Source organism: Lycium barbarum, chromosome 11 (assembly GCF_019175385.1).
Source record: "Lycium barbarum isolate Lr01 chromosome 11, ASM1917538v2, whole genome shotgun sequence".
In the NCBI taxonomy this organism is placed as follows: domain Eukaryota; kingdom Viridiplantae; phylum Streptophyta; class Magnoliopsida; order Solanales; family Solanaceae; genus Lycium; species Lycium barbarum.
In genome coordinates this window covers 1,834,144-1,854,580 of record NC_083347.1, presented here as the reverse complement: position 1 = coordinate 1,854,580, position 20,437 = coordinate 1,834,144, and the positions used below count along the sequence as shown (strand labels likewise).

General features: G+C 42.7%; 1 protein-coding gene across 2 annotated transcripts; it reads left to right on the top strand.

Annotated features, from left to right (window-relative positions):
• Nucleotides 1-1,137: 1,137 nt before the first annotated feature.
• Nucleotides 1,138-19,283, top strand: LOC132619041 (WEB family protein At5g55860). Of its 2 annotated transcripts, none has more exons than XM_060334023.1 (3): nt 1,138-1,595; nt 16,022-16,217; nt 17,210-19,283. In XM_060334023.1, the coding sequence occupies exons 2-3, from the start codon at nt 16,047-16,049 to the stop codon at nt 19,019-19,021; spliced, it is 1,983 nt and encodes a 660-aa protein (XP_060190006.1). In that variant the 5' UTR covers nt 1,138-1,595; nt 16,022-16,046; the 3' UTR covers nt 19,022-19,283. The 2 variants fall into 2 exon arrangements, with proteins under 2 accessions (XP_060190006.1, XP_060190007.1); XM_060334024.1 differs by lacking the exon at nt 1,138-1,595 and adding an exon at nt 2,027-2,048.
• Nucleotides 19,284-20,437: the final 1,154 nt, after the last annotated feature.

Sequence of the window (20,437 nt, the reverse complement as noted above, 5' to 3'; positions counted from 1 at the left end):
CGTCTGTGTACATTCTATTTCCAAACCCACTTGTGGAATTATATTGGTGTGTTGTTGTTGTTGTTGTATATCATACTAGATTCACACTAACTTTTAGTTTAAGACTACTATTGAGGATTGCAGCGGGATATATAGAATTTCCACATTCTTAATCAAATGTCTCGGATTCGATCATTGAAATTAAAAATTAAAGAAAACTTAGTAAAGAGCACTTCTTTCTTTAATGGCCTTACTCGAGGTAAATTCAAATTAATTGGGACTTCAAAATGAATACAGAAAGTTAGGGGAAAACCAAAAAAAAAAAAAAAAAAAATTACCCCTAAGAGTTGAGGGGTGTAAACCTTACCTTGGAGTCTAGATAGTACCTAGAAAAAAAAATTACTTTCACATGGTGTGTATATTAAATCATTGTCTCATGTGATACATGTTTTGTAATCTACCTTTATCATTTAGTATTTAAGGGTGTGATTTAATGATCAAAGAAGTTAGCTAAGAAAATTTTAAATTCAAATTCCATCGAAATCAAAAAAATGCAGGTGATTCTTTCTCTGTGTCTAAGCTACCGGTATACGTGCTGGTGAGTAATAATTAATACCCTATAAAATAGTATTAATTGAGTGTGCACATGCTGATTCGAACACCACGATTATATAAAAGAACCTTTTCTCAGTTAAACAAAAACTAAATAATGTGCATTGCTATCTAAGGTTCCGTTTGGCCATGAATAGTTTTCTCTTTTTTCAAAAATATTATTCCGATAAACTGTTTGGACATAGAATTGTCACAATTTTTTGAAATTTGAAAAACTTAAGAAAATTGTTTTCACAATTTTCACTCAAAATCACTCACAAAAATTCAAAAACAACTTCAATTTATATTCATGTCCAAACATAATATTAATTTTTAAATTTAAAACAAATCTAATTCTACCTTCTTTTTTTAATTTTGTTTTTTTCACAATTCTTATGTCCTAAACCAGTTTAGTTAACCATGAGAAAGTGGAGTAATACTTTTTCTATCTATGGTTACCCAATGTTTATGAGCCTTTGCGTATGCTAGACAGAGTCAGCCCTGGACGGTGCCATTTGCTGACTTGGACTTGTCCTTTTTCTCTCTCATCTCTGATTAGCTCTTCATAGTAACACTATAGTACATTATTTTTGTCTTGCAACCCAAACAGCTTTTTTAGCTTTTTGCAACTTTCAAACCATCTCTCTCTCTCTGCAGTGAACAATTCAAGATTCCTGTCTTTACTGTTTGAATTATTTATTGCTTATTGCAACTACCCATACTTCTATTTTTTCCTTTTTTTTTTCTTTTCACTATCCACAAACAGGGTTTTGCTCTCCCCGCAAACAGTAATTAAGATTGTGAAAAAAAGATTGTCTTGGAGTGGTTAAGCCATTCTTGATTGCTGTTTGGTTCTTGGGTTTATGTTGTTTTGGTAAAAGTATTGACTTTTTGGAAAATTTTGGATATTTGGTCAACCACTTTGGCCTAATTTGTTGCTGTATATCGACCCTCTTGGTAGTCAAAAGCTTGAAGATTTCTAGGGTTTATGGATGACTAAGGCTTTTCATTGAGTTATCATTTAGGTGAGTTCTTTTTTACCTCTTTACCCTTTTGGTTGCCTACTTTTTCCCACTCTTTATTTGCTACTATTATTGCTGTTGTTGTTAAATTTGTGCTAAAGTTGAAGTCTTTATTATACTTGGTGAGTAGAATTTGGTTCATGGTAGTTGCTATTATTCTATTGGGTAATTGATAATTGAAAAATGTAATGATTATCTTTTTATTTTGCTTTTAAGTCTTGGAGTGTGTTTTGGGCTATTCTTTTTAGCTGTTTTGGTTCTTGGGTTTATGTTAATTTTGTAAAAATATTGACTTTTGGAAAATTTAGGACATTTGGTCAATCATTTTCGTCTAATTTGCTGATGCATATCGACCCTTTTGGGAGTCAAAAGCTTGAAGATTTCTAGGGTTTATGGATGTGTTCTTTTTTCCCTCTTTTGTGCATGATTAAGGCTTTTCATCGAGTTATCATTTAGGTGAGCTGTTTTCCCTCTTTACCCTTTTGGTTTGCCTACTTTCTATCCCTCTTTATTGCTGTTGTTGTTGAATTTGTGCTAAAGTTGAAGTCTTTATTAGACTTGGTGGGTAGAATTCAGTCCATGTAGTTGCTGCTTTTGTAGAATTTGTGCTAAATTTGAAATTTTTTGTTAGACTTGGTTGGTAGAATTCAGTCCATGTATCTGCTGTTGTAATTGAATTTGTGCTAAATTTGAAGTCTTTATAGACTTGGTGGGTAGAATTCAGTCCATGTATTGATTTTTTTTTGGGGTAGAATTTTTGCTAAATTTGAAGGTCTTATTACACTGATGGAGGGAATTCAGTCCATGTATTTGCTGTTGTTGTTAAATTTGTGCTAAATTTGAAGTCTTTATCAGACTTGATGGGTAGATGTAGTTACTGTTGTTCTGGTGGTTTAAGTGGTAATTGAGAAATATAATGATGATCTTTTTCTCTACTGCTATTATTGTTGTTGAATTTGTGCTGAGTAGCGGCTAAATTTGAAGACTTTACTAGACTTAGTGAGTAGAATTCATTCCATGTAGTTGATGTTGTTCTGGTGGTTAAGTGGTAAGTGAGAAATGTAATGATTATCTTGTTCCTTACTGCTATTATTGTTAATTATTATTATTATTTGTTGAATTTGTGCTGAAGCGGGGCTAAATTTGATGTCTTTATTAGACTTGGTGGGTAGTATTCAGTCCATGTAGTTGCTGTTGTTCTGGTGGTTTAAGTGGGGAGTAATTGAGAAATGCAATGATTTATTCTTTTCATACTCACATCTCCTGATGATTATAAATTAAGTTGATACTTGCATTACTTACTGGTTTTTGATTGGAGATTTTTTGAAATGTTTTAATAACTTTCTTCTACTTTTATGGACTTTCGATTGAACACTGTTGACGCGTTATGAGTTTCATAGCTTTGCGCCCACCAGTAGTAGTGGATGCCTTTCACTCATTAAGTTGTATAATTTAATAACCTTTCAAGAGTATGCATATGTGTACCTGCAATTTTATGCACTGAAATGGTGTCCTTGCTTCCTTTAAGTATTTACCAATAATAGACTTCAAATTTAGTCTACCCAAAAATGGTGAAGACATGTTCCTGTATGTGTTTATTGTGACCTTAGAGAGTGAAAATAGTTACATCTCTGTCTTAGCATACATTGCCGGTGATAGTTGTAGAGGTATTTGCTTTTGTGCACTAACAATGGCATTTGTTTCTTTGTTTATTTCATTTCCAAAAATGAATGCGTAGTTAGCTAGCTATTCACAATCCATCACACTGAATATACCTGGAGACACTGTGTTCTAGTTTGAAAGTTTCCGCATTGTATTTATGTGTAGTTTAGTTGACTTTGCATCTACATGCTCATAAGTTATATCCAGGGGAAAGTCGGATTATAACAAGTTTTGATTTTTCTTGCCGTCTTGTCCCAAATAAATAGAAATAGAGTATTAGACCTTACTATAGCTCACGTCCAGTCTATTCTAAATCTTGTCACGTTTCGCTAGTATATTGTAATCCGTCTTTAGGCAAACAAGATATGAAATGGAATCTGTCACAAGAACACCTTATTGTGTTGGCAAGCATTTTTAAAATATTGATTAAGCCAATTTGATTGATATCTCTAAGAGAGCCTCAATGCGATACTTGCATTAGTATGTCGTGGCAGAGACAACATCTTCAACAGGATTTTGATTAAGCCAGTTTATCCCCATTTCGAATTCTTGGTTACCTTATGTTGGGCTCCCATTTTATGTTGTCCTTGATTCAATTGGTAGACTTGGATGTACGGAGGGAAGCTAGCTTTTGAGTTTTAGTTAGGCTCATGGCTCATTTTCTTAACAGTTGCCCTGAAAGATGATTGATGATTGACCTAGTCGGATGCACTAAGCTCGTGTTCTTATCCTTTGTGGTGCAGTAATTGGGTTCTATCATGGCAGGCCTTTTGACTATCTCAAAAAAAATTCACTCTTAAGTTAGTTGAGGAGGAGTACTTAGCCGTAGTGATGAACTAAGCACCACAATTGATTGGTCTCATAACATCTCTTGTCTCAGCATGCATTTGGTGGACATTTTTTGATGGAAAGAACAGTAACATGCAGAAGATCAAGATAAAATGTCTTAACCTACTTTATTTTTGGTTTAAGCAAGATATGGTGGGGGAAGTAGAGCTTTAGTTGATATCATAGGGCAACTGTAAAGGATTTTAGTTTTTGAAGATATCATCCGCCCATTGTGGGTTGTAAATTCCCACCTCATCACTACTAAATGATGAGTTCATTGTGTGAATATAAAGTTACCTTTACCTTAAAAAAAACATCTCTTGGTACATTGTTTTAGCTTAAACACATTAAGTTAGCTTTCAGTCTCCTCAGGGAATGAGGATAAGTACCATAAGGAAAAGAATTTCAATTTCTTCTTCCTACAACAACATACCCGGTGTAATACCACAAGTGGGGTCTGGGGAGGGTAGAGTGTACGCAGACCTTATCCCTACCTTGGGAGGTAGAGAGGCTGTTTCCGATAGACCCTCGGCTCAGAATTATTTCTTCTTATGTTGGTTAAATTTCTCCATCATCTTTGCATTAATTTTTGGATTTACGCTTCAAATCTTCCCCAATCTCAGAACTGTTTGCATGATCTAGTGTTTGCTTTTCAATGTATGTGGATGGAGTTATGTGCTTTCCAAAGCTGTACTCATCCTAGCTTTACTCTATTTCAATGAGGACAATCACTAAAGGGCAAGTAAAAGTAAAGATTTTCAAGTAAAAGGAGGGACATATATGTTAAATATACCTAGCTTGTATTGCATGACCATGTTAGGTGTGGAATTGGCCAAACAAGTCAATTCTTTTGTTCACATAGTCGTGATGTAAGCGCTTACCTCATCATAGGAAATTCATTCCTATAAATAGGTAGCTTATGGTTCATTTGTAAGATATCATTAAGATCATTTGCTATACACATCCCAAGAGAGAAAAAATCTAAGAGAAATACTCTTAGTGAAAGGCCTAAGTAAGAGAAGGTCTTTGAGAGAATTTTCTGTGGTAAAATTCTTGAGTGTAATTGGGATTGGGGTTGTGAGGTTGAGTGTTGTAAACACTTGTAATATTTCTTCTTTAATAAGATCTGCAGCAGCAACGTGGACGTAGCTCTCACATTGAGGGTGAACCACTATAAATCTGTGTGTGCTATTTATTCTTCGCTTACATCACGGCGTAAGTAGGTTCTGTCTAAGGAGGTTGGTATTTAAGTGGTCCAGCTGTGACCCTCCAATCTTTCCTGGGAACCTGCTTACAAAGGTCGGATTTGGGATTTAAATCCTAACAACTGGTATCAGAGCAACAGGTTGTGTTGTGATTTAGAAACGATGGGAGGTGAAGATGGTACGACGCACGGCATCGGTAAATTCGATGGTACAGATTTTGCGTTCTGGAGAATGCAAATTGAAGATTATTTATATGGCAGAAAGCTTCATGAACCTCTGAGTCCGAAACCAGAGGAGATGAAGCAAGCAGATTGGGATCTCCTCGACAGACAAGTTCTGGGAGTCATTCGACTGACGCTGTCGAAGAACGTTGCTCACAACGTGGCAAAGGAGAAGACCACCGCAGATATGATGAAGGTATTGTCTGACATGTATGAGAAACCTTCGGCAAATAATAAGGTATTTCTCATGAAGAAACTATTTCATCTAAAGATGATGGAAAATGCTCATGTTGCTGCACACATAAATGAATTCAATACCATTGTAAATCAATTGTCATCGGTAAAAATTGATTTCGATGATGAAGTACAAGCTCTAATTTTGTTGGCATCCCTACCAAATAGTTGGGAGCCAATGAGAGCAGCGGTTAGTAATTCTGTCGGCAGTGACAAACTAAACTTCAACGATGTTAGGGATCGTATCCTTGCCGAGGAGGTGCGCAGGACAGATTCGGGAGAGGCATCGACGAGTTCTGCTTTTAATGTTGAAAACAGAAGCAGAAATTATGACAGAAACTACAACCGAAATAGGGGCAGATCGAAGTCAAGGAATGGCAGGGGTCAATCCAGACCAGGACGAACACATGAGTGTTGGAACTGTGGAAAACCAGGTCACTTCAAGAAGAACTGCAGGGCGCCAAAGAAGGAGGACAACAAGGGGGCTGGAATCAACGCTGCTACGGAAGACATTGGCGATGCGTTGTTGCTATCGTTGACAGCCCGATAGACTCTTGGGTGCTTGACTCAGGAGCGTCCTTTCATACCACCCCACATCATGATATAATGACAAACTACGTGGCTGGGAATCTCGGCAAAGTTTATTTAGCCGATGGAGAGCCGCTAGATGTTGTTGGCACGAGAGACATTAATTTGAAGATGTCAAATGGATCTTCGTGGAAGATTACAAAAGTTAGACATGTTCCAAAGCTGATGCGAAACCTGATTTCAGTAGGTCAGCTTGATGATGAGGGATATGATCTCAATTTTGGTAATGGGTCTTGGAAGGTGGCGAAAGGTGCTATGGTAGTTGGCCGAGGAAAGAAGATTGGCACTCTCTACATGACGACTAGCTGTCGTGATACTGTTGCTGTGGTTGACAACACAAAGAAGACAGATTTGTGGCATTGTCGGCTGGGGCATATCAGCCAGAAGGGGATGAAGCTGTTGGTGACAAATGGCTTAATTCCGGAGCTGAAGACGGTGGACCTTCATACGTGTGAGAGCTGCATTCTCGGAAAACAAAAGCGAGTAAGCTTCTCAAGTGCAGGCAGAGAGTTGAAGGTCGAAAAGCTGGAATTGGTGCACACAGACGTGTGGGGACCTACCATTGTACCCTCCCTTGGAGGATCACACTACTTGTCACGGGCCGCCTCCTTTATAGTGTCTGTGGTACACTAATGACCCGTGCGGCGCCCGTAGTCCAGGCGGACTACGAGCCAGCCTAATGATATTCCCAGGACTCATGGCATGATCTTAAGTCCATGGCTTTGGAGGCTTAGCTTCAACGGTGCTGCTGAGACGATGTCAAGGCTTTGGCCTTGCTTTGCTAGAATGCCCCTGTGGCAGGTTTCATATGTTCTGTCTTCGCCTGCACTCTCACTTGGGGTTGGCTATGGACATGACAGTCCCTCGCCAGGAGCTGAGCGTCGCGGGTGCGCACACAGTCCAATCCTCTGGCTTGACACTGGTCGGGTGCCTGTACGCCCGAGCGGTGCGACGCCTGAGTAGGGCAACTCTTGAATCCTTGGCCTATGTCATGGGTGTTCTTTGTAGTATGCCTATGATGCGGCTTTGCTAAATGTAGCCCTCGCGACATACTTCCATCTTGCGCGGTGCAGCGTCGCCCTACGACTGCACGTCTAGGCCAACGGACCCTTGCTCGCTAGGCTGAACCTGAGCCAAGCTCACAAGTCAACACACGAGGCTCTTAGGATGGATGCCTCGAGTGTTCAATCGGCACGGAGGGATTTCTTATTCTCAAGGATAGCCCGCAGGGCATAGTCGGTCCATACGTCAAGCCTCCGGCCCTCGTTGGGCGCCCAACGCTGGCCTGTGGCCGAGCGCCGCCCATAGAGTTGCGTGACTCGTATGGGTACCTAGGATCCAATGGGGATGCCTAGGCAGGCCCTTGAGGTTGTCCCCCAAGGATGCTCACTTAGTACGGCTTGATGGTGGCACGTACGGGGGAGGCTGGCTGAGCTGAGACACCTCTGCCCCCCTTATATATGCTTTAAAAATAAAAACCCAAGGTTTATCACTGGACATGATTCTGCCCGAGAATCACACTTGGTCTTTCTTGATGATTCGAACTCCAAATGAAGCGCCGTCTGTTCCTAACTCTTTCTATTGACTTCCTTCACTCCTCCATGAAGTTTCATCTCATTCCCATGCTCGTGGAACGCGATATGGCCTTAGGAGCTTTGACACTGACACTGCTCCTTGGCTAAGTCAAGCCCTTAGGTAAATGATGTTGAAATGACGCCAAACTTGGTAAGCATATTCAATAACATCCTAGGAGGGGTGTGTTCACCCGAAATCCCAAGATTCCATCCATGGCTCGGAAACGCTCGGGACTGACACTCAGGCTCGCACGGGGTCGCTCGTGCGTCGACGACCCGTGGGCTCATTTCAGATCCTTGCTAAACTTCCTTGCTGCTATTGGGATATGCAATGGGGCATATCTATGATGATTGTGGACTCCGGTCCATCGGAACCCATGTTGGTGCACGTCGCCCGCACGGCTGACACTGCCTGCGGGGCTGACACTGCCTGTGGGCTGGCACTGCCTGTGCGGCTGGCACTGCCTGCGTGGCTGGCACTGCCTGCGCCTGTGCGGCTGACACTGCCTGTGCCTGTGCGGCTGACACTGCCTGCGCCTGTGCGGCTGACACTCGTTTGACACTGCCTGCGCCTGTGCGGCTGACACTGCCTGCGCCTGTGCGGCTGACACTGCCTGTGCGGCTGACACTCGTTTGGCCCGCTCGGGGCATGCCGGGTTACGGGCGCCAAGGCACAATAAAGGCAGCCCGTAACATTCTCCCCCACTCGAGCTAGGCATCGTCCTCGATGCCTCATAACGCCAACGACAACCCGGAGTTTGACCCCTCGGGGATTTACATCGCGGCCCCAAATCCTGTGGGTTCGCAACCCATGTGTGTTCTTCTTGAAAATGGAGTCGTGCCCGTGCACTGCTCCCCCAAGTTTCTCCCAAGCGTGCCTCTGCACTTCACCTCTTTGTGTTCACTTGGGAAGCGCCTCCGCGCTTGCACCCTCTGGTGGCTAACTTTGTGGTGACCTTGGTGTCAACCACGCCATGATCCTCACGGCAACTGACGTATCCTCTGGTGACCTAACTTTGAGTGGCGGCACTCTTGCTAGGCCTGTGATGATTGTAGCAAAATGGCAAATCCGTTTTGGAAGGCTGCTTCCGTCTGATAGTTTACATCTGAGACCTTTCCTGACTAAGGCACTTCGTTTACAGCCAGTTGATGTACTGTTCCCTTTGTATCTTTAGCCTGGTTTAGGATTGGCAAACCTTGATGTGGCACATGCGACCCCCACTATGTTTGGTGCGGTCTCTTTACTTTGTTTGTGGAAGCTTTTCCTCTAATTGGAAATGCATGGACCCAATGCTGTCGCAATGGGCGAATACTCCCCCACATGGGTGGCGGTAGTACCGAAATGCTGATGCTGATGTTCCAAGATGTCCTCATCTCTTGGTGATACATTAGCGATGGAGCTCTTGGCGAGCAATGGCGCTCTTAGGCGAGCGATGGCCGAGCCCTTGGCGGGCAATAGCTGAGCCCTTGGTGGGCGATACAGCTCACGGTAGATGATGACTGAGCCCTTGTCGGGTGATGACGCTCTAAAAGAGCGATAGCCGAGCCCTTGGCGGCAATAGCTGATCCCTTTGGCGGGCGATGCAGCTCTCGGCGGATGATGTCTGAGCCCTTGGCGGGCGATGACGCTCTAGGAGAGCGATAGGCTATCCCTTGACGGACAATAGCCGATGATGGCGGCCTGATGGCCGATGATGATGGCGACCTGATGGCCGATGATAGCGGCCTGATGGCCGATGATGATGGCGGCCTGATAGCCGATGATAATGGCGGCCTGATAGCCGATGATAATGGCAGCCTGATAGCCGATGATATGAAGGCATAACCTGCTGACCCTATGTCTGTCGATGACTTGATGACCATATGTCTGGCGATGATCTGATGATATGACGACTCCTATGCGTATCCCTTGGTATGACACCAATATCGTGATGATAGCCTGATGGCTATTGTGGGCATCCCTTGGTGTGGCGCTCTCGCCAACCATGCTGTTAGGGACCCTCTTCTCTTGTGGGTAACTCACCTTGTTGGGTGTATAAGCAAGGTCACGTACTGATATCATGACTCGTAGTGACTTGCAATTTGAGCCAGTGTCCTGGTGGACAAATTGTGACTGACATAACGACTTACTTATTTCCTGACCTTGGTGGCTGCTTGAAGCTCAACTCTAAACCAATCTGCACATAAGATGGCCTCTGGAAAGACCCTGCTGCACCAAGGCATCTTCGGCAACTCATATGTTTGGGTACCATGTGGTACTGAGAAGAACTTTTGGGACGTACTCCTGGTGAGTACTTTATTTTCTCTGCTCAAGGGGAAATAGCTTCACGCATACGTGACCATAGGTCTTCATTCTCACATTGATCCTCCTAGGCTGATGCCCGATTCTCAAGTGTGGTACTTGTGTAACCGTCCTGGTTGTTCGGTATCCCATGGTTATCCTTTGGATAGGTCACATTCTCAACTTGAAGCATAGCTATTCCCCACTTTTATGTTGTTCCCTGATTTTTGCCTCCTCACCTCGTGATTCAGCATGATGCAATGCCTAGCCCACATATCGTGGATCGGTGACTTTCCGCAATGTCTCCCGTCACGCGGTCAGCCTGATCTTGGGGTGGTTTCGGCTCTTTTATGACATTGCCTCCCTACGTGGTAGTTCGGCTTTCTCCCTAACTCTGTCTCCCCATTTCACTGGTTTGACATTCCATTGCAAATGTGGTGGATGGTTCCACCTCCTGATTGTGACATATAACTCCCCGCAAAGAAGCCTGCTCGCAGGTCCTTCCCTACGTTGTCGCGGCTCGCTGGCGCGCCCCGCTCTAGCTCGGTATCACCCGATGTCTAGAGCTCAAAATTGGAGGTTGTCCTCCCTCCATGATGATAGGTGTGGTGATAGGTTATTGGCGATAGCACACGCCTCCCGTAACACACAACCCTGATGAAATGCAAGTTGAGGCTTGCCCCTTGCTTTGGGCGTATGAGCCCACTGGATACCTCCATGGTTCTCCATAATGTGCTTTCCACAATTGTGGTCCTTGTGTGGAAGCCATCCTTGACTGTACGTCGATGAAAATCGGATGCCTTGACATGAATTCACCTTATGCAACCGATGGCGGAAACAACGGCTGTGGCATGACATGATTCTGAAAAATGTGGTTCATGGTTGATGAAGAAAAATTTTCATGAATACTGAATACAACCAATCCCCTCTAGTCAGTGGCATCTGGTTCGCTGACTTGATTGGCATTAAGAACAACACTTTCTGCCCTGATAGGAACTCTGCACAGACATTCAATAATGTGCTAATGATGTGAGCTCTGTGCTCTGATACCAACTGTCACGGGCCGCCTCCTTTATAGTGTCTGTGGTACACTAATGACCCGTGCGGCGCCCGTAGTCCAGGCGGACTACGAGCCAGCCTAATGATAGTCCCAGGACTCATGGCATGATCTTAAGTCCATGGCTTTGGAGGCTTAGCTTCAACGGTGCTGCTGAGACGATGTCAAGGCTTTGGCCTTGCTTTGCTAGAATGCCCCTGTGGCAGGTTTCATATGTTCTGTCTTCGCCTGCACTCTCACTTGGGGTTGGCTATGGACATGACAGTCCCTCGCCAGGAGCTGAGCGTCGCGGGTGCGCACACAGTCCAATCCTCTGGCTTGACACTGGTCGGGTGCCTGTACGCCCGAGCGGTGCGACGCCTGAGTAGGGCAACTCTTGAATCCTTGGCCTATGTCATGGGTGTTCTTTGTAGTATGCCTATGATGCGGCTTTGCTAAATGTAGCCCTCGCGACATACTTCCATCTTGCGCGGTGCAGCGTCGCCCTACGACTGCACGTCTAGGCCAACGGACCCTTGCTCGCTAGGCTGAACCTGAGCCAAGCTCACAAGTCAACACACGAGGCTCTTAGGATGGATGCCTCGAGTGTTCAATCGGCACGGAGGGATTTCTTATTCTCAAGGATAGCCCGCAGGGCATAGTCGGTCCATACGTCAAGCCTCCGGCCCTCGTTGGGCGCCCAACGCTGGCCTGTGGCCGAGCGCCGCCCATAGAGTTGCGTGACTCGTATGGGTACCTAGGATCCAATGGGGATGCCTAGGCAGGCCCTTGAGGTTGTCCCCCAAGGATGCTCACTTAGTACGGCTTGATGGTGGCACGTACGGGGGAGGCTGGCTGAGCTGAGACACCTCTGCCCCCCTTATATATGCTTTAAAAATAAAAACCCAAGGTTTATCACTGGACATGATTCTGCCCGAGAATCACACTTGGTCTTTCTTGATGATTCGAACTCCAAATGAAGCGCCGTCTGTTCCTAACTCTTTCTATTGACTTCCTTCACTCCTCCATGAAGTTTCATCTCATTCCCATGCTCGTGGAACGCGATATGGCCTTAGGAGCTTTGACACTGACACTGCTCCTTGGCTAAGTCAAGCCCTTAGGTAAATGATGTTGAAATGACGCCAAACTTGGTAAGCATATTCAATAACATCCTAGGAGGGGTGTGTTCACCCGAAATCCCAAGATTCCATCCATGGCTCGGAAACGCTCGGGACTGACACTCAGGCTCGCACGGGGTCGCTCGTGCGTCGACGACCCGTGGGCTCATTTCAGATCCTTGCTAAACTTCCTTGCTGCTATTGGGATATGCAATGGGGCATATCTATGATGATTGTGGACTCCGGTCCATCGGAACCCATGTTGGTGCACGTCGCCCGCACGGCTGACACTGCCTGCGGGGCTGACACTGCCTGTGGGCTGGCACTGCCTGTGCGGCTGGCACTGCCTGCGTGGCTGACACTGCCTGTGCCTGTGCGGCTGACACTGCCTGCGCCTGTGCGGCTGACACTCGTTTGACACTGCCTGCGCCTGTGCGGCTGACACTGCCTGCGCCTGTTCGGCTGACACTGCCTGTGCGGCTGACACTCGTTTGGCCCGCTCGGGGCATGCCGGGTTACGGGCGCCAAGGCACAATAAAGGCAGCCCGTAACATACTACGTGACCTTCATTGATGATTCAACCAGGAAGGTATGGGTTTATTTTATGAAAAATAAATCCGATGTGTTTAGTGTATTCAAAAGATGGAAAGCCATGGTCGAGAATGAAACAAACCTCAAGTTGAAGTGTTTGAGGTCCGACAACGGCGGAGAATACACTGATGGTGATTTCAAACGGTACTGTGCCGATAATGGGATCAAGATGATGAAGACTATTCCTGGAACGCCGCAACAGAATGGAGTAGCCGAAAGAATGAACCGAACGTTGAACGAGCGTGCTCGGAGTATGAGAATACACTCTGGACTGCCCAAGACATTCTGGGCAGATGCAGTCAATACCGCGGCCTTCTTAATTAACCGAGGACCGTCAGTTCCCTTGGATTGCAGAATTCCAGAAGAAGTTTGGAGTGGCAAGAAGGTAAATCTTTCATTTCTGAAAGTGTTCGGTTGCTTATCATATGTTCATAATGATGATACGGCTAGAAGCAAGCTTGATCCAAAATCAAAGAAGTGTTACTTTATTGGCTATGGTGACACCGAGCTTGGGTACCGATTTTGGGATGAACAAAATCGGAAGATCATCCGAAGCAGGAATGTTGTCTTTAACGAAGAGGTACTGTACAAAGACAAGCTGCAAAAGAATTCAGAATGTCAGGACAAGGAATCGGAAATAGTCGATTTGAGGGACTTTCCGGCACCTGAGCCGCAGCCAGGTACAACCGAGGCAGAGGAACAAACAATCCGAGAAGGTGCTGATGAAAGTGCTGATTCTGAAACAAATGAACAGACGCCAATCACAGAGCTGCGTAGATCATCCAGGATCAGGAAGCCGCTTCACAGGTACTCTCCATCCCTCAACTACATTCTACTCACTGATAGAGGGGAGCCGAAATGTTATGAAGAAGCAATGCAAGTCGATGAATCGACTAAGTGGGAGCTGGCAATGAAGGATGAAATGGATTCACTATCGGCAAATCATACATGGGAATTATCCGAGTTGCCAAAGGATAAAAAGGCATTGCAAAACAAATGGGTTTATCGGATAAAGGAAGAACCCAATGGAAGCAAGCGTTATAAAGCAAGGCTGGTTGCAAAGGGATTTCAACAGAAAGAAGGCATTGACTATACGGAGATCTTCTCTCCCGTAGTCAAGATGGTGACTATCAGAACTGTTCTTGGGCTGGTAGCAAAGGAAAATCTACATCTGCAACAGATGGACGTGAAAACTGCATTTCTTCACGGTGATCTAGATGAGGAAATCTACATGCAACAGCCGGAGGGATTCAAAATCAAAGGAAAGGAGAATATGGTGTGCAAACTTCAAAAGAGTCTGTACGGACTAAAACAGGCTTCAAGACAGTGGTATTTAAAGTTTGACAGCTTTATGAAGAAAGCTGATTTTTCAAGGTGCGAGGCAGATCACTGTTGTTACTTCAAAAAATTTGAAGACTCGTACATGATACTACTCTATGTCGACGACATGCTAATCGTAGGAGCAAACCTATAGGAGATTGATCGGTTGAAAAAAGGGTTATCGGAAGAGTTTGCAATGAAGGATTTGGGAGCTGCAAAGCAAATCCTTGGGATGAGAATCGACCGAAGCAAGAAGGGCATCAAACTCTCACAAGAAGAATATGTGAGGAAAGTTATCAAAAGGTTTAACATGCATGATGCCAAGCCAGTCAGCACTCCCTTGGCTGGACACTTTCGGTTGTCAAAGGATCAGTCGCCGACAACCGAGGATGAGAAGAAGCAGATGGACAAGATACATTATGCATCTGCAATCGGTAGTCTTATGTATGCAATGATATGTACAAGGCCAGACATTGCACATGCAGTGGGAGTTGTCAGCCGATTTATGAGCAATCCGGGAAAGCAACACTGGGAGGCTGTGAAGTGGATATTCAGATATCTGAAAGGCAGCTCGAGTTCAGCTCTGTATTTCTGAAAATCAAAAACAGGATTGCAAGGGTATGTTGATGCTGACAACGGTGGTGATATTGATAGCAGAAAGAGCACATCCGGGTATGTTTACACCTTTGGAGGTACTGCAATCTCTTGGGTTTCCAAGTTGCAAAAGATAGTAGCTCTCTCTAGTTGTGAGGCTGAGTACGTTGCTGTGACGGAGGCCACAAAGGAAATGATGTGGCTACAATCTTTTCTGCGGGAATTGGATCAGGACCACGAGGGAAGTGTGCTATATTGTGATAGCCAAAGCGCCATTCATTTGGCAAAGAACCCGGTTTACCATGCTCGAACGAAGCACATACAACTTCGGTACCATTTCATTAGATCAGCTTTGGAAGATGGAGCGCTGGTGCTTGAGAAGATCGCAGGGAGTCAGAATCCAGCAGACATGCTGACAAAGGCAGTGACGATAGACAAACTGAAGCTATGCTCAACTTCAGTTGGCCTGCACGAAGTATGAAAGTAGGAAAGAGCTGCTGCATCGATCAAAGTGTGAAGACAAATTAAAATTAGTCTTCAAGTGGGAGATTTGTTAGGTGTGGAATTGGCCAAACAAGTCAATTCTTTTGTTCACATAGTCGTGATGTAAGCGCTTACCTCATCATAGGAAATTCATTCCTATAAATAGGTAGCTTATGGTTCATTTGTAAGATATCATTAAGATCATTTGCTATACACATCCCAAGAGAGAAAAAATCTAAGAGAAATACTCTTAGTGAAAGGCCTAAGTAAGAGAAGGTCTTTGAGAGAATTTTCTGTGGTAAAATTCTTGAGTGTAATTGGGATTGGGGTTGTGAGGTTGAGTGTTGTAAACACTTGTAATATTTCTTCTTTAATAAGATCTGCAGCAGCAACGTGGACGTAGCTCTCACATTGAGGGTGAACCACTATAAATCTGTGTGTGCTATTTATTCTTCGCTTACATCACGGCGTAAGTAGGTTCTGTCTAAGGAGGTTGGTATTTAAGTGGTCCAGCTGTGACCCTCCAATCTTTCCTGGGAACCTGCTTACAAAGGTCGGATTTGGGATTTAAATCCTAACAGACCACTTGTAAACTGGTATCTCAAGCTTCGATGTTACTCTCATCCACAATATTGAAAGTTCTGTCTGTGTTTTTTATAACTTTGAGTGAACTTTTCTTTGCTTTTCTTGATAGGTGATTCTGTCAAAAAGATTGAAATATGGTTGCAAAAGACCGTAAAAAACCCACTGGATCTCCGAAAGTACAAGTTGGAGAGATAGATACAAGTGCACCATTCCAGTCTGTCAAAGATGCTGTTAACTTGTTTGGTGAAGGTGCATTCTCAGGGGAAAAACCTGCTATCAGGAAGCCAAAACCTCAGTCCGCAGAGGTATATGATAGCGTGGTTCAAATATATACATCTTTATTTCGACTTACTTTATAAGTGCTGCTTGTGGTTAATGATCATTTTATGATTGAGATTGATCAATAACTTATTAAACAAGGAAAATTTAGAGAATGAACGTTTAAGCTAAATTTTCTTTTGTCTGGCATACACACTAATATTCTTGTATTTGTTCTTTACATCAATTCATGCTGTCAGAGAGATTTTCCGTGCGTGCATCTCCATCTATGTTTCAAACTTTGGTCTTGTATATGTTTCCTTGAAGCATCTTGTTTCACCCGGTGACTTAGGAGTACCAGTTACAAAAACAAAGAGTATTCATAATTTTTTTCTGCTTCACTTTTAGATTTTCAGATTTTTTTGAACTATGCTCATACTTGAGTCTTTAGATTATTGAATTTAGCAGGAAGTCACCTGCTAGCTCTCAGAGTGACTGAATACAAAAACTATTTACATCTAAGCAAATGGTTAGTGTTTAGAGACTCTAATCTAGGGGTGTAAAATGGGTGGGTTGGGCTGAACTTGGCCGGTCAAGATGGCCTGAGATAAATGACCCGCCCAAAAGTTACTTGGGCTGAAAATGGCTGGGCTAAAATGAGCTAAAAAAAGTGGGTCATAACCCAAGTGGCTGAGTTCTTACTAAGTTTCAATTTCTTTGTTTGTTATTTTATAATTTCTTAAGTACCTAGTAGAACTATTTTTTTCTTCATTATGGCTAGATATAGTGCATATCAAATAAAGAAAATATATTTTTTTGAAAATATTTTGACGAGGTTTCTATGGGTCAATTTGGGCAACATATCAGCCCAATTTTGAGATGGGCTGAAATGGGTTGGGCTAAATGGGCTGAGCTAATGTATGGGCGGGTCAATAACCTGCCGAAACTTGAACTGGTTGGGCGAGTTATGTTTCCATGGGCTAATTTTGCCACCCATACTCTAATCAATTGGCTTTACCTAATTTTGTCTTGCTTTCAGAGGGTACTGGCAAAGGAAACACAGCTTCACTTAACCCAGAAAGAGCTGAACAAGTTGAAGGAACAGTTGAAAAATGCCGAAACTACTAGAGCCCAAGCACTTTCTGAACTTGAAAGGGCAAAACGGACTGTTGATGACCTCACCAAAAAGCTTAAAATTGTTTGTGAGTCAAAGGATTTGGCTGTCAAGGCAACAGAAGCAGCAAAGAGTCAAGTGAACCAACTTGAAGAACCAAATAATGGCTCTGTTATGGGAAAGGATGGTTCTTGGAAAATGGATCTGGACACTGCAAGAGAGAAGTATATGGCTGAAATAGCTGATCTTGATAAAGTAAAACAAGAGCTTAGGGAAATCCGTCAAGATTGTAATACATTTATGGAAGAAAAAGCCGGTGCTATTGAGCAAGCAGCTGAAGCTGAGCGTACTGCCAAAGCGAACATGGAAAGAGCTAGTGAGCTCTCCAAGGAAATAACGTCCGTCCAAGAGTCGATTGGTCTATTAAATCTCGCCTCTGGGCAGGTGCGAGAAGAGGAATCGAAAATCTATGCTGAAAAGGATGTCCAGAAGCAATCCTACAAGGCTAAACTTGAAGAATCAACAAAAAAGTTACTTGCTTTAAGGAAAGAGACTGATCCAGATTTAGCCAAGAATCTCGAAGCAAAGTTAGCTGAAAAAAAGTCCGAAATTGAAGCTTTGAAAAAAGAGATGGATAATGCGAAGTCATCTGACCTTGATAAGGTTAAAGTTATTACTGCTGAGCTGGATGATGCTAAGGACTCACTGCATAAGGTGGTGGAAGAAGAGAATACTCTCCAGAACATGGTGGAGACCCTTAAAATGGAGCTGGAAAATATCAAGAAAGAACATTCCGATCTGAAGGAAAAGGAGGCAGAGACGGAATCACTTGCCGGGAGTTTGCATGTCAAGCTTCGGAAAGCCAAATCCGAGCTTGAAGTAGCAGTCGCAGAAGAAGCTAAAGCAAGAGGTGCTTCTGAAGAAATGATTTCTACTCTCCACCAGTTGACTTTGGAGACTGAAAATGCGAAACTTGAAGCTGAAGAGATGAAAATGCAAGCAGAAGAAATGAAAAAAGAAGCTGAAGCCACTAGAATTGTACTTGAAGAAGCAGAAAAGAAACTTAAATTGGCGATGCAAGAAGCTGAAGAAGCAAAATCAGCTGAGGCTGAGGCTCGTGAGCAAATTAATAAGTTATCTGAAAAGACCACAGCTGCACGTTCCTCAACTTCCGAATCTGGTGCTCGTATCACTTTATCAAAGGACGAGTTCGACTCATTGAGCCGTAAAGTTGAAGAATTTGATAATTTAGCAGAAATAAGAGTGGGAGCTGCAATAGCTCAGGTAGAGGCCGTGAAAGCAAGTGAGAATGAGGCTCTCAAGAAGTTGGAAGCTACTCAGAAGGAGATTGACGATATCAAAACTGCTACTCAGGAAGCGTTGAAAAAGGCAGAGATGGCAGAAGCTGCCAAGAAGGCGGTAGAAGGCGAGCTCCGAAGGTGGCGGGAACGTGAGCAAAAAAAGGCAGCCGAGGCAGCTTCTCGTATTCTTACTGAAACACAAATGAACTATGGATCATCTCCGCAGAATAACAGAGTTGAGAAGGAGAAGCCATCAGAGAAGTTTGTGGAAGTCGAAACCAAAATAGCGGAAACGCGCAAATTGCAGAAAGCAAAGACATCAGTGTCAAAGAAGAAGGTATTGATGCCTAATATCAGTGGTATTTTTCACAAGAAGAAAAACCAAGTAGAGGGAAGTTCTCCATCATATCTTCCTGGAGAGAAGCCTGTTTGGTAACACTTTGCCAAAACATTTTGTGCAAAATATGTGTGGTGGGGAGGAACTGAGTCAAGATGCCATGGATTGTGTTGTGTATATCTGAAACCTGTGGAGCAGCAATTTTCTTTTCCCTTTCACTTTTGGTATTTCTCTTTTGTGTGTCTGCAAGTTCTAAGAAATATGCAATTGTCTCCTATAATAAGATGCTTACCAGACTCTTATTTTGACATCCTTGACTTCCATGAGAAAAAAAGAAAAAATATGCATACCAAGGATATAAGCCTTATGAGCCTTTTTTTTTTTAGCTTAATTAATAAATGTTACTTACTCTTGCTAATATATTTGTTCCTTTTTGACTTGGTGATCAATTAGAGAAGCTTGTTTAATATAATTTATATAAAACAATAAATTGAGTCGAACAATATGTTGTCAAACAACTTCTATGACATCATTATGGGAACATCTTAATTTATGCGATAGTATTGACTGGGCATGAAGATTAAAAAAATAGAGAGACATTTTGGGAGTTAGTAATCCCCAAAGGTGTCACGATATTTGTGTAATTATAAAGCTATGTTATTAAAGACACAATAGAATTTTTAAAATTAAATTATTGTTTAAAAAGTGTCATTCATTTTTTATTTTTATTTTTTAAAATAATGAAATAAAATGACACCCAATAGTGTGATCCGGTAGTGAATAAAGTAGTAAAGAATTGTGAGATTTCAGTTATATAGTCTTACGGAGACAATTGTTCAAGCTTTGGTGAACTAAAGGTATGACTTAGTAGTTAATGAAGTGAGTTGAGAATTATGAAGTTTATGTTTAAATTCTTATGAGAACAGTTGTTCAAGCGTTGGTGAACAATCCAACAAAGACACAACTATCGAACAAAATAAAATTTCTTACATTAAATTGTGCGTATAACTTAAGATTTTTTTACCTTATATTATCGGAATATATAATGTAAATCCAAAAAAATTATCTTATCAATGTTATAAAATATCAATTTTTTTCTTTCTGTTTTTAGTTATTTTACTAGATTTGTTATGAAAAATTACTTTTTAAAAATATAATTCAACTTTTTTTTTTGTTGAAAAGAAGCATTGAAATAAAAGTATGAAATTCAAAATTATTACGGACGATGATTGATCTAGAAAATGCAATCTTAAGGAGTCATTTAAAGTGTGCAAATACAGGTGGTTCAATATCTTAGTCGTTAGCTAATTCATGTGAGCTCTAGGTACTTCCATAACTGGCTAGGTTGTGCGCTACCGTATTGATCTCACAATAATCTTGTGTAGAGACTAGAAACATGCAATCATTCAATAAATTCATGTGAGCCTCAAGTACTCCCATAGCTTGCTAGGTTGAGCCTATCTTTAATAAATCAGAAATTACTAAGCATTGCTACACATACACGATGACATTCAT

What these genes read in the sequence shown, in the direction of transcription:
- LOC132619041 (XM_060334023.1), top strand. Translation starts at nt 16,047, where the DNA reads ATGGTTGCAAAAGACCGTAAAAAACCCACTGGATCTCCGAAAGTACAA. An exon ending in CAAAACCTCAGTCCGCAGAG is followed by an intron (nt 16,218 to 17,209) that starts GTATATGATAGC and finishes TCTTGCTTTCAG; the next exon opens with AGGGTACTGGCAAAGGAAAC.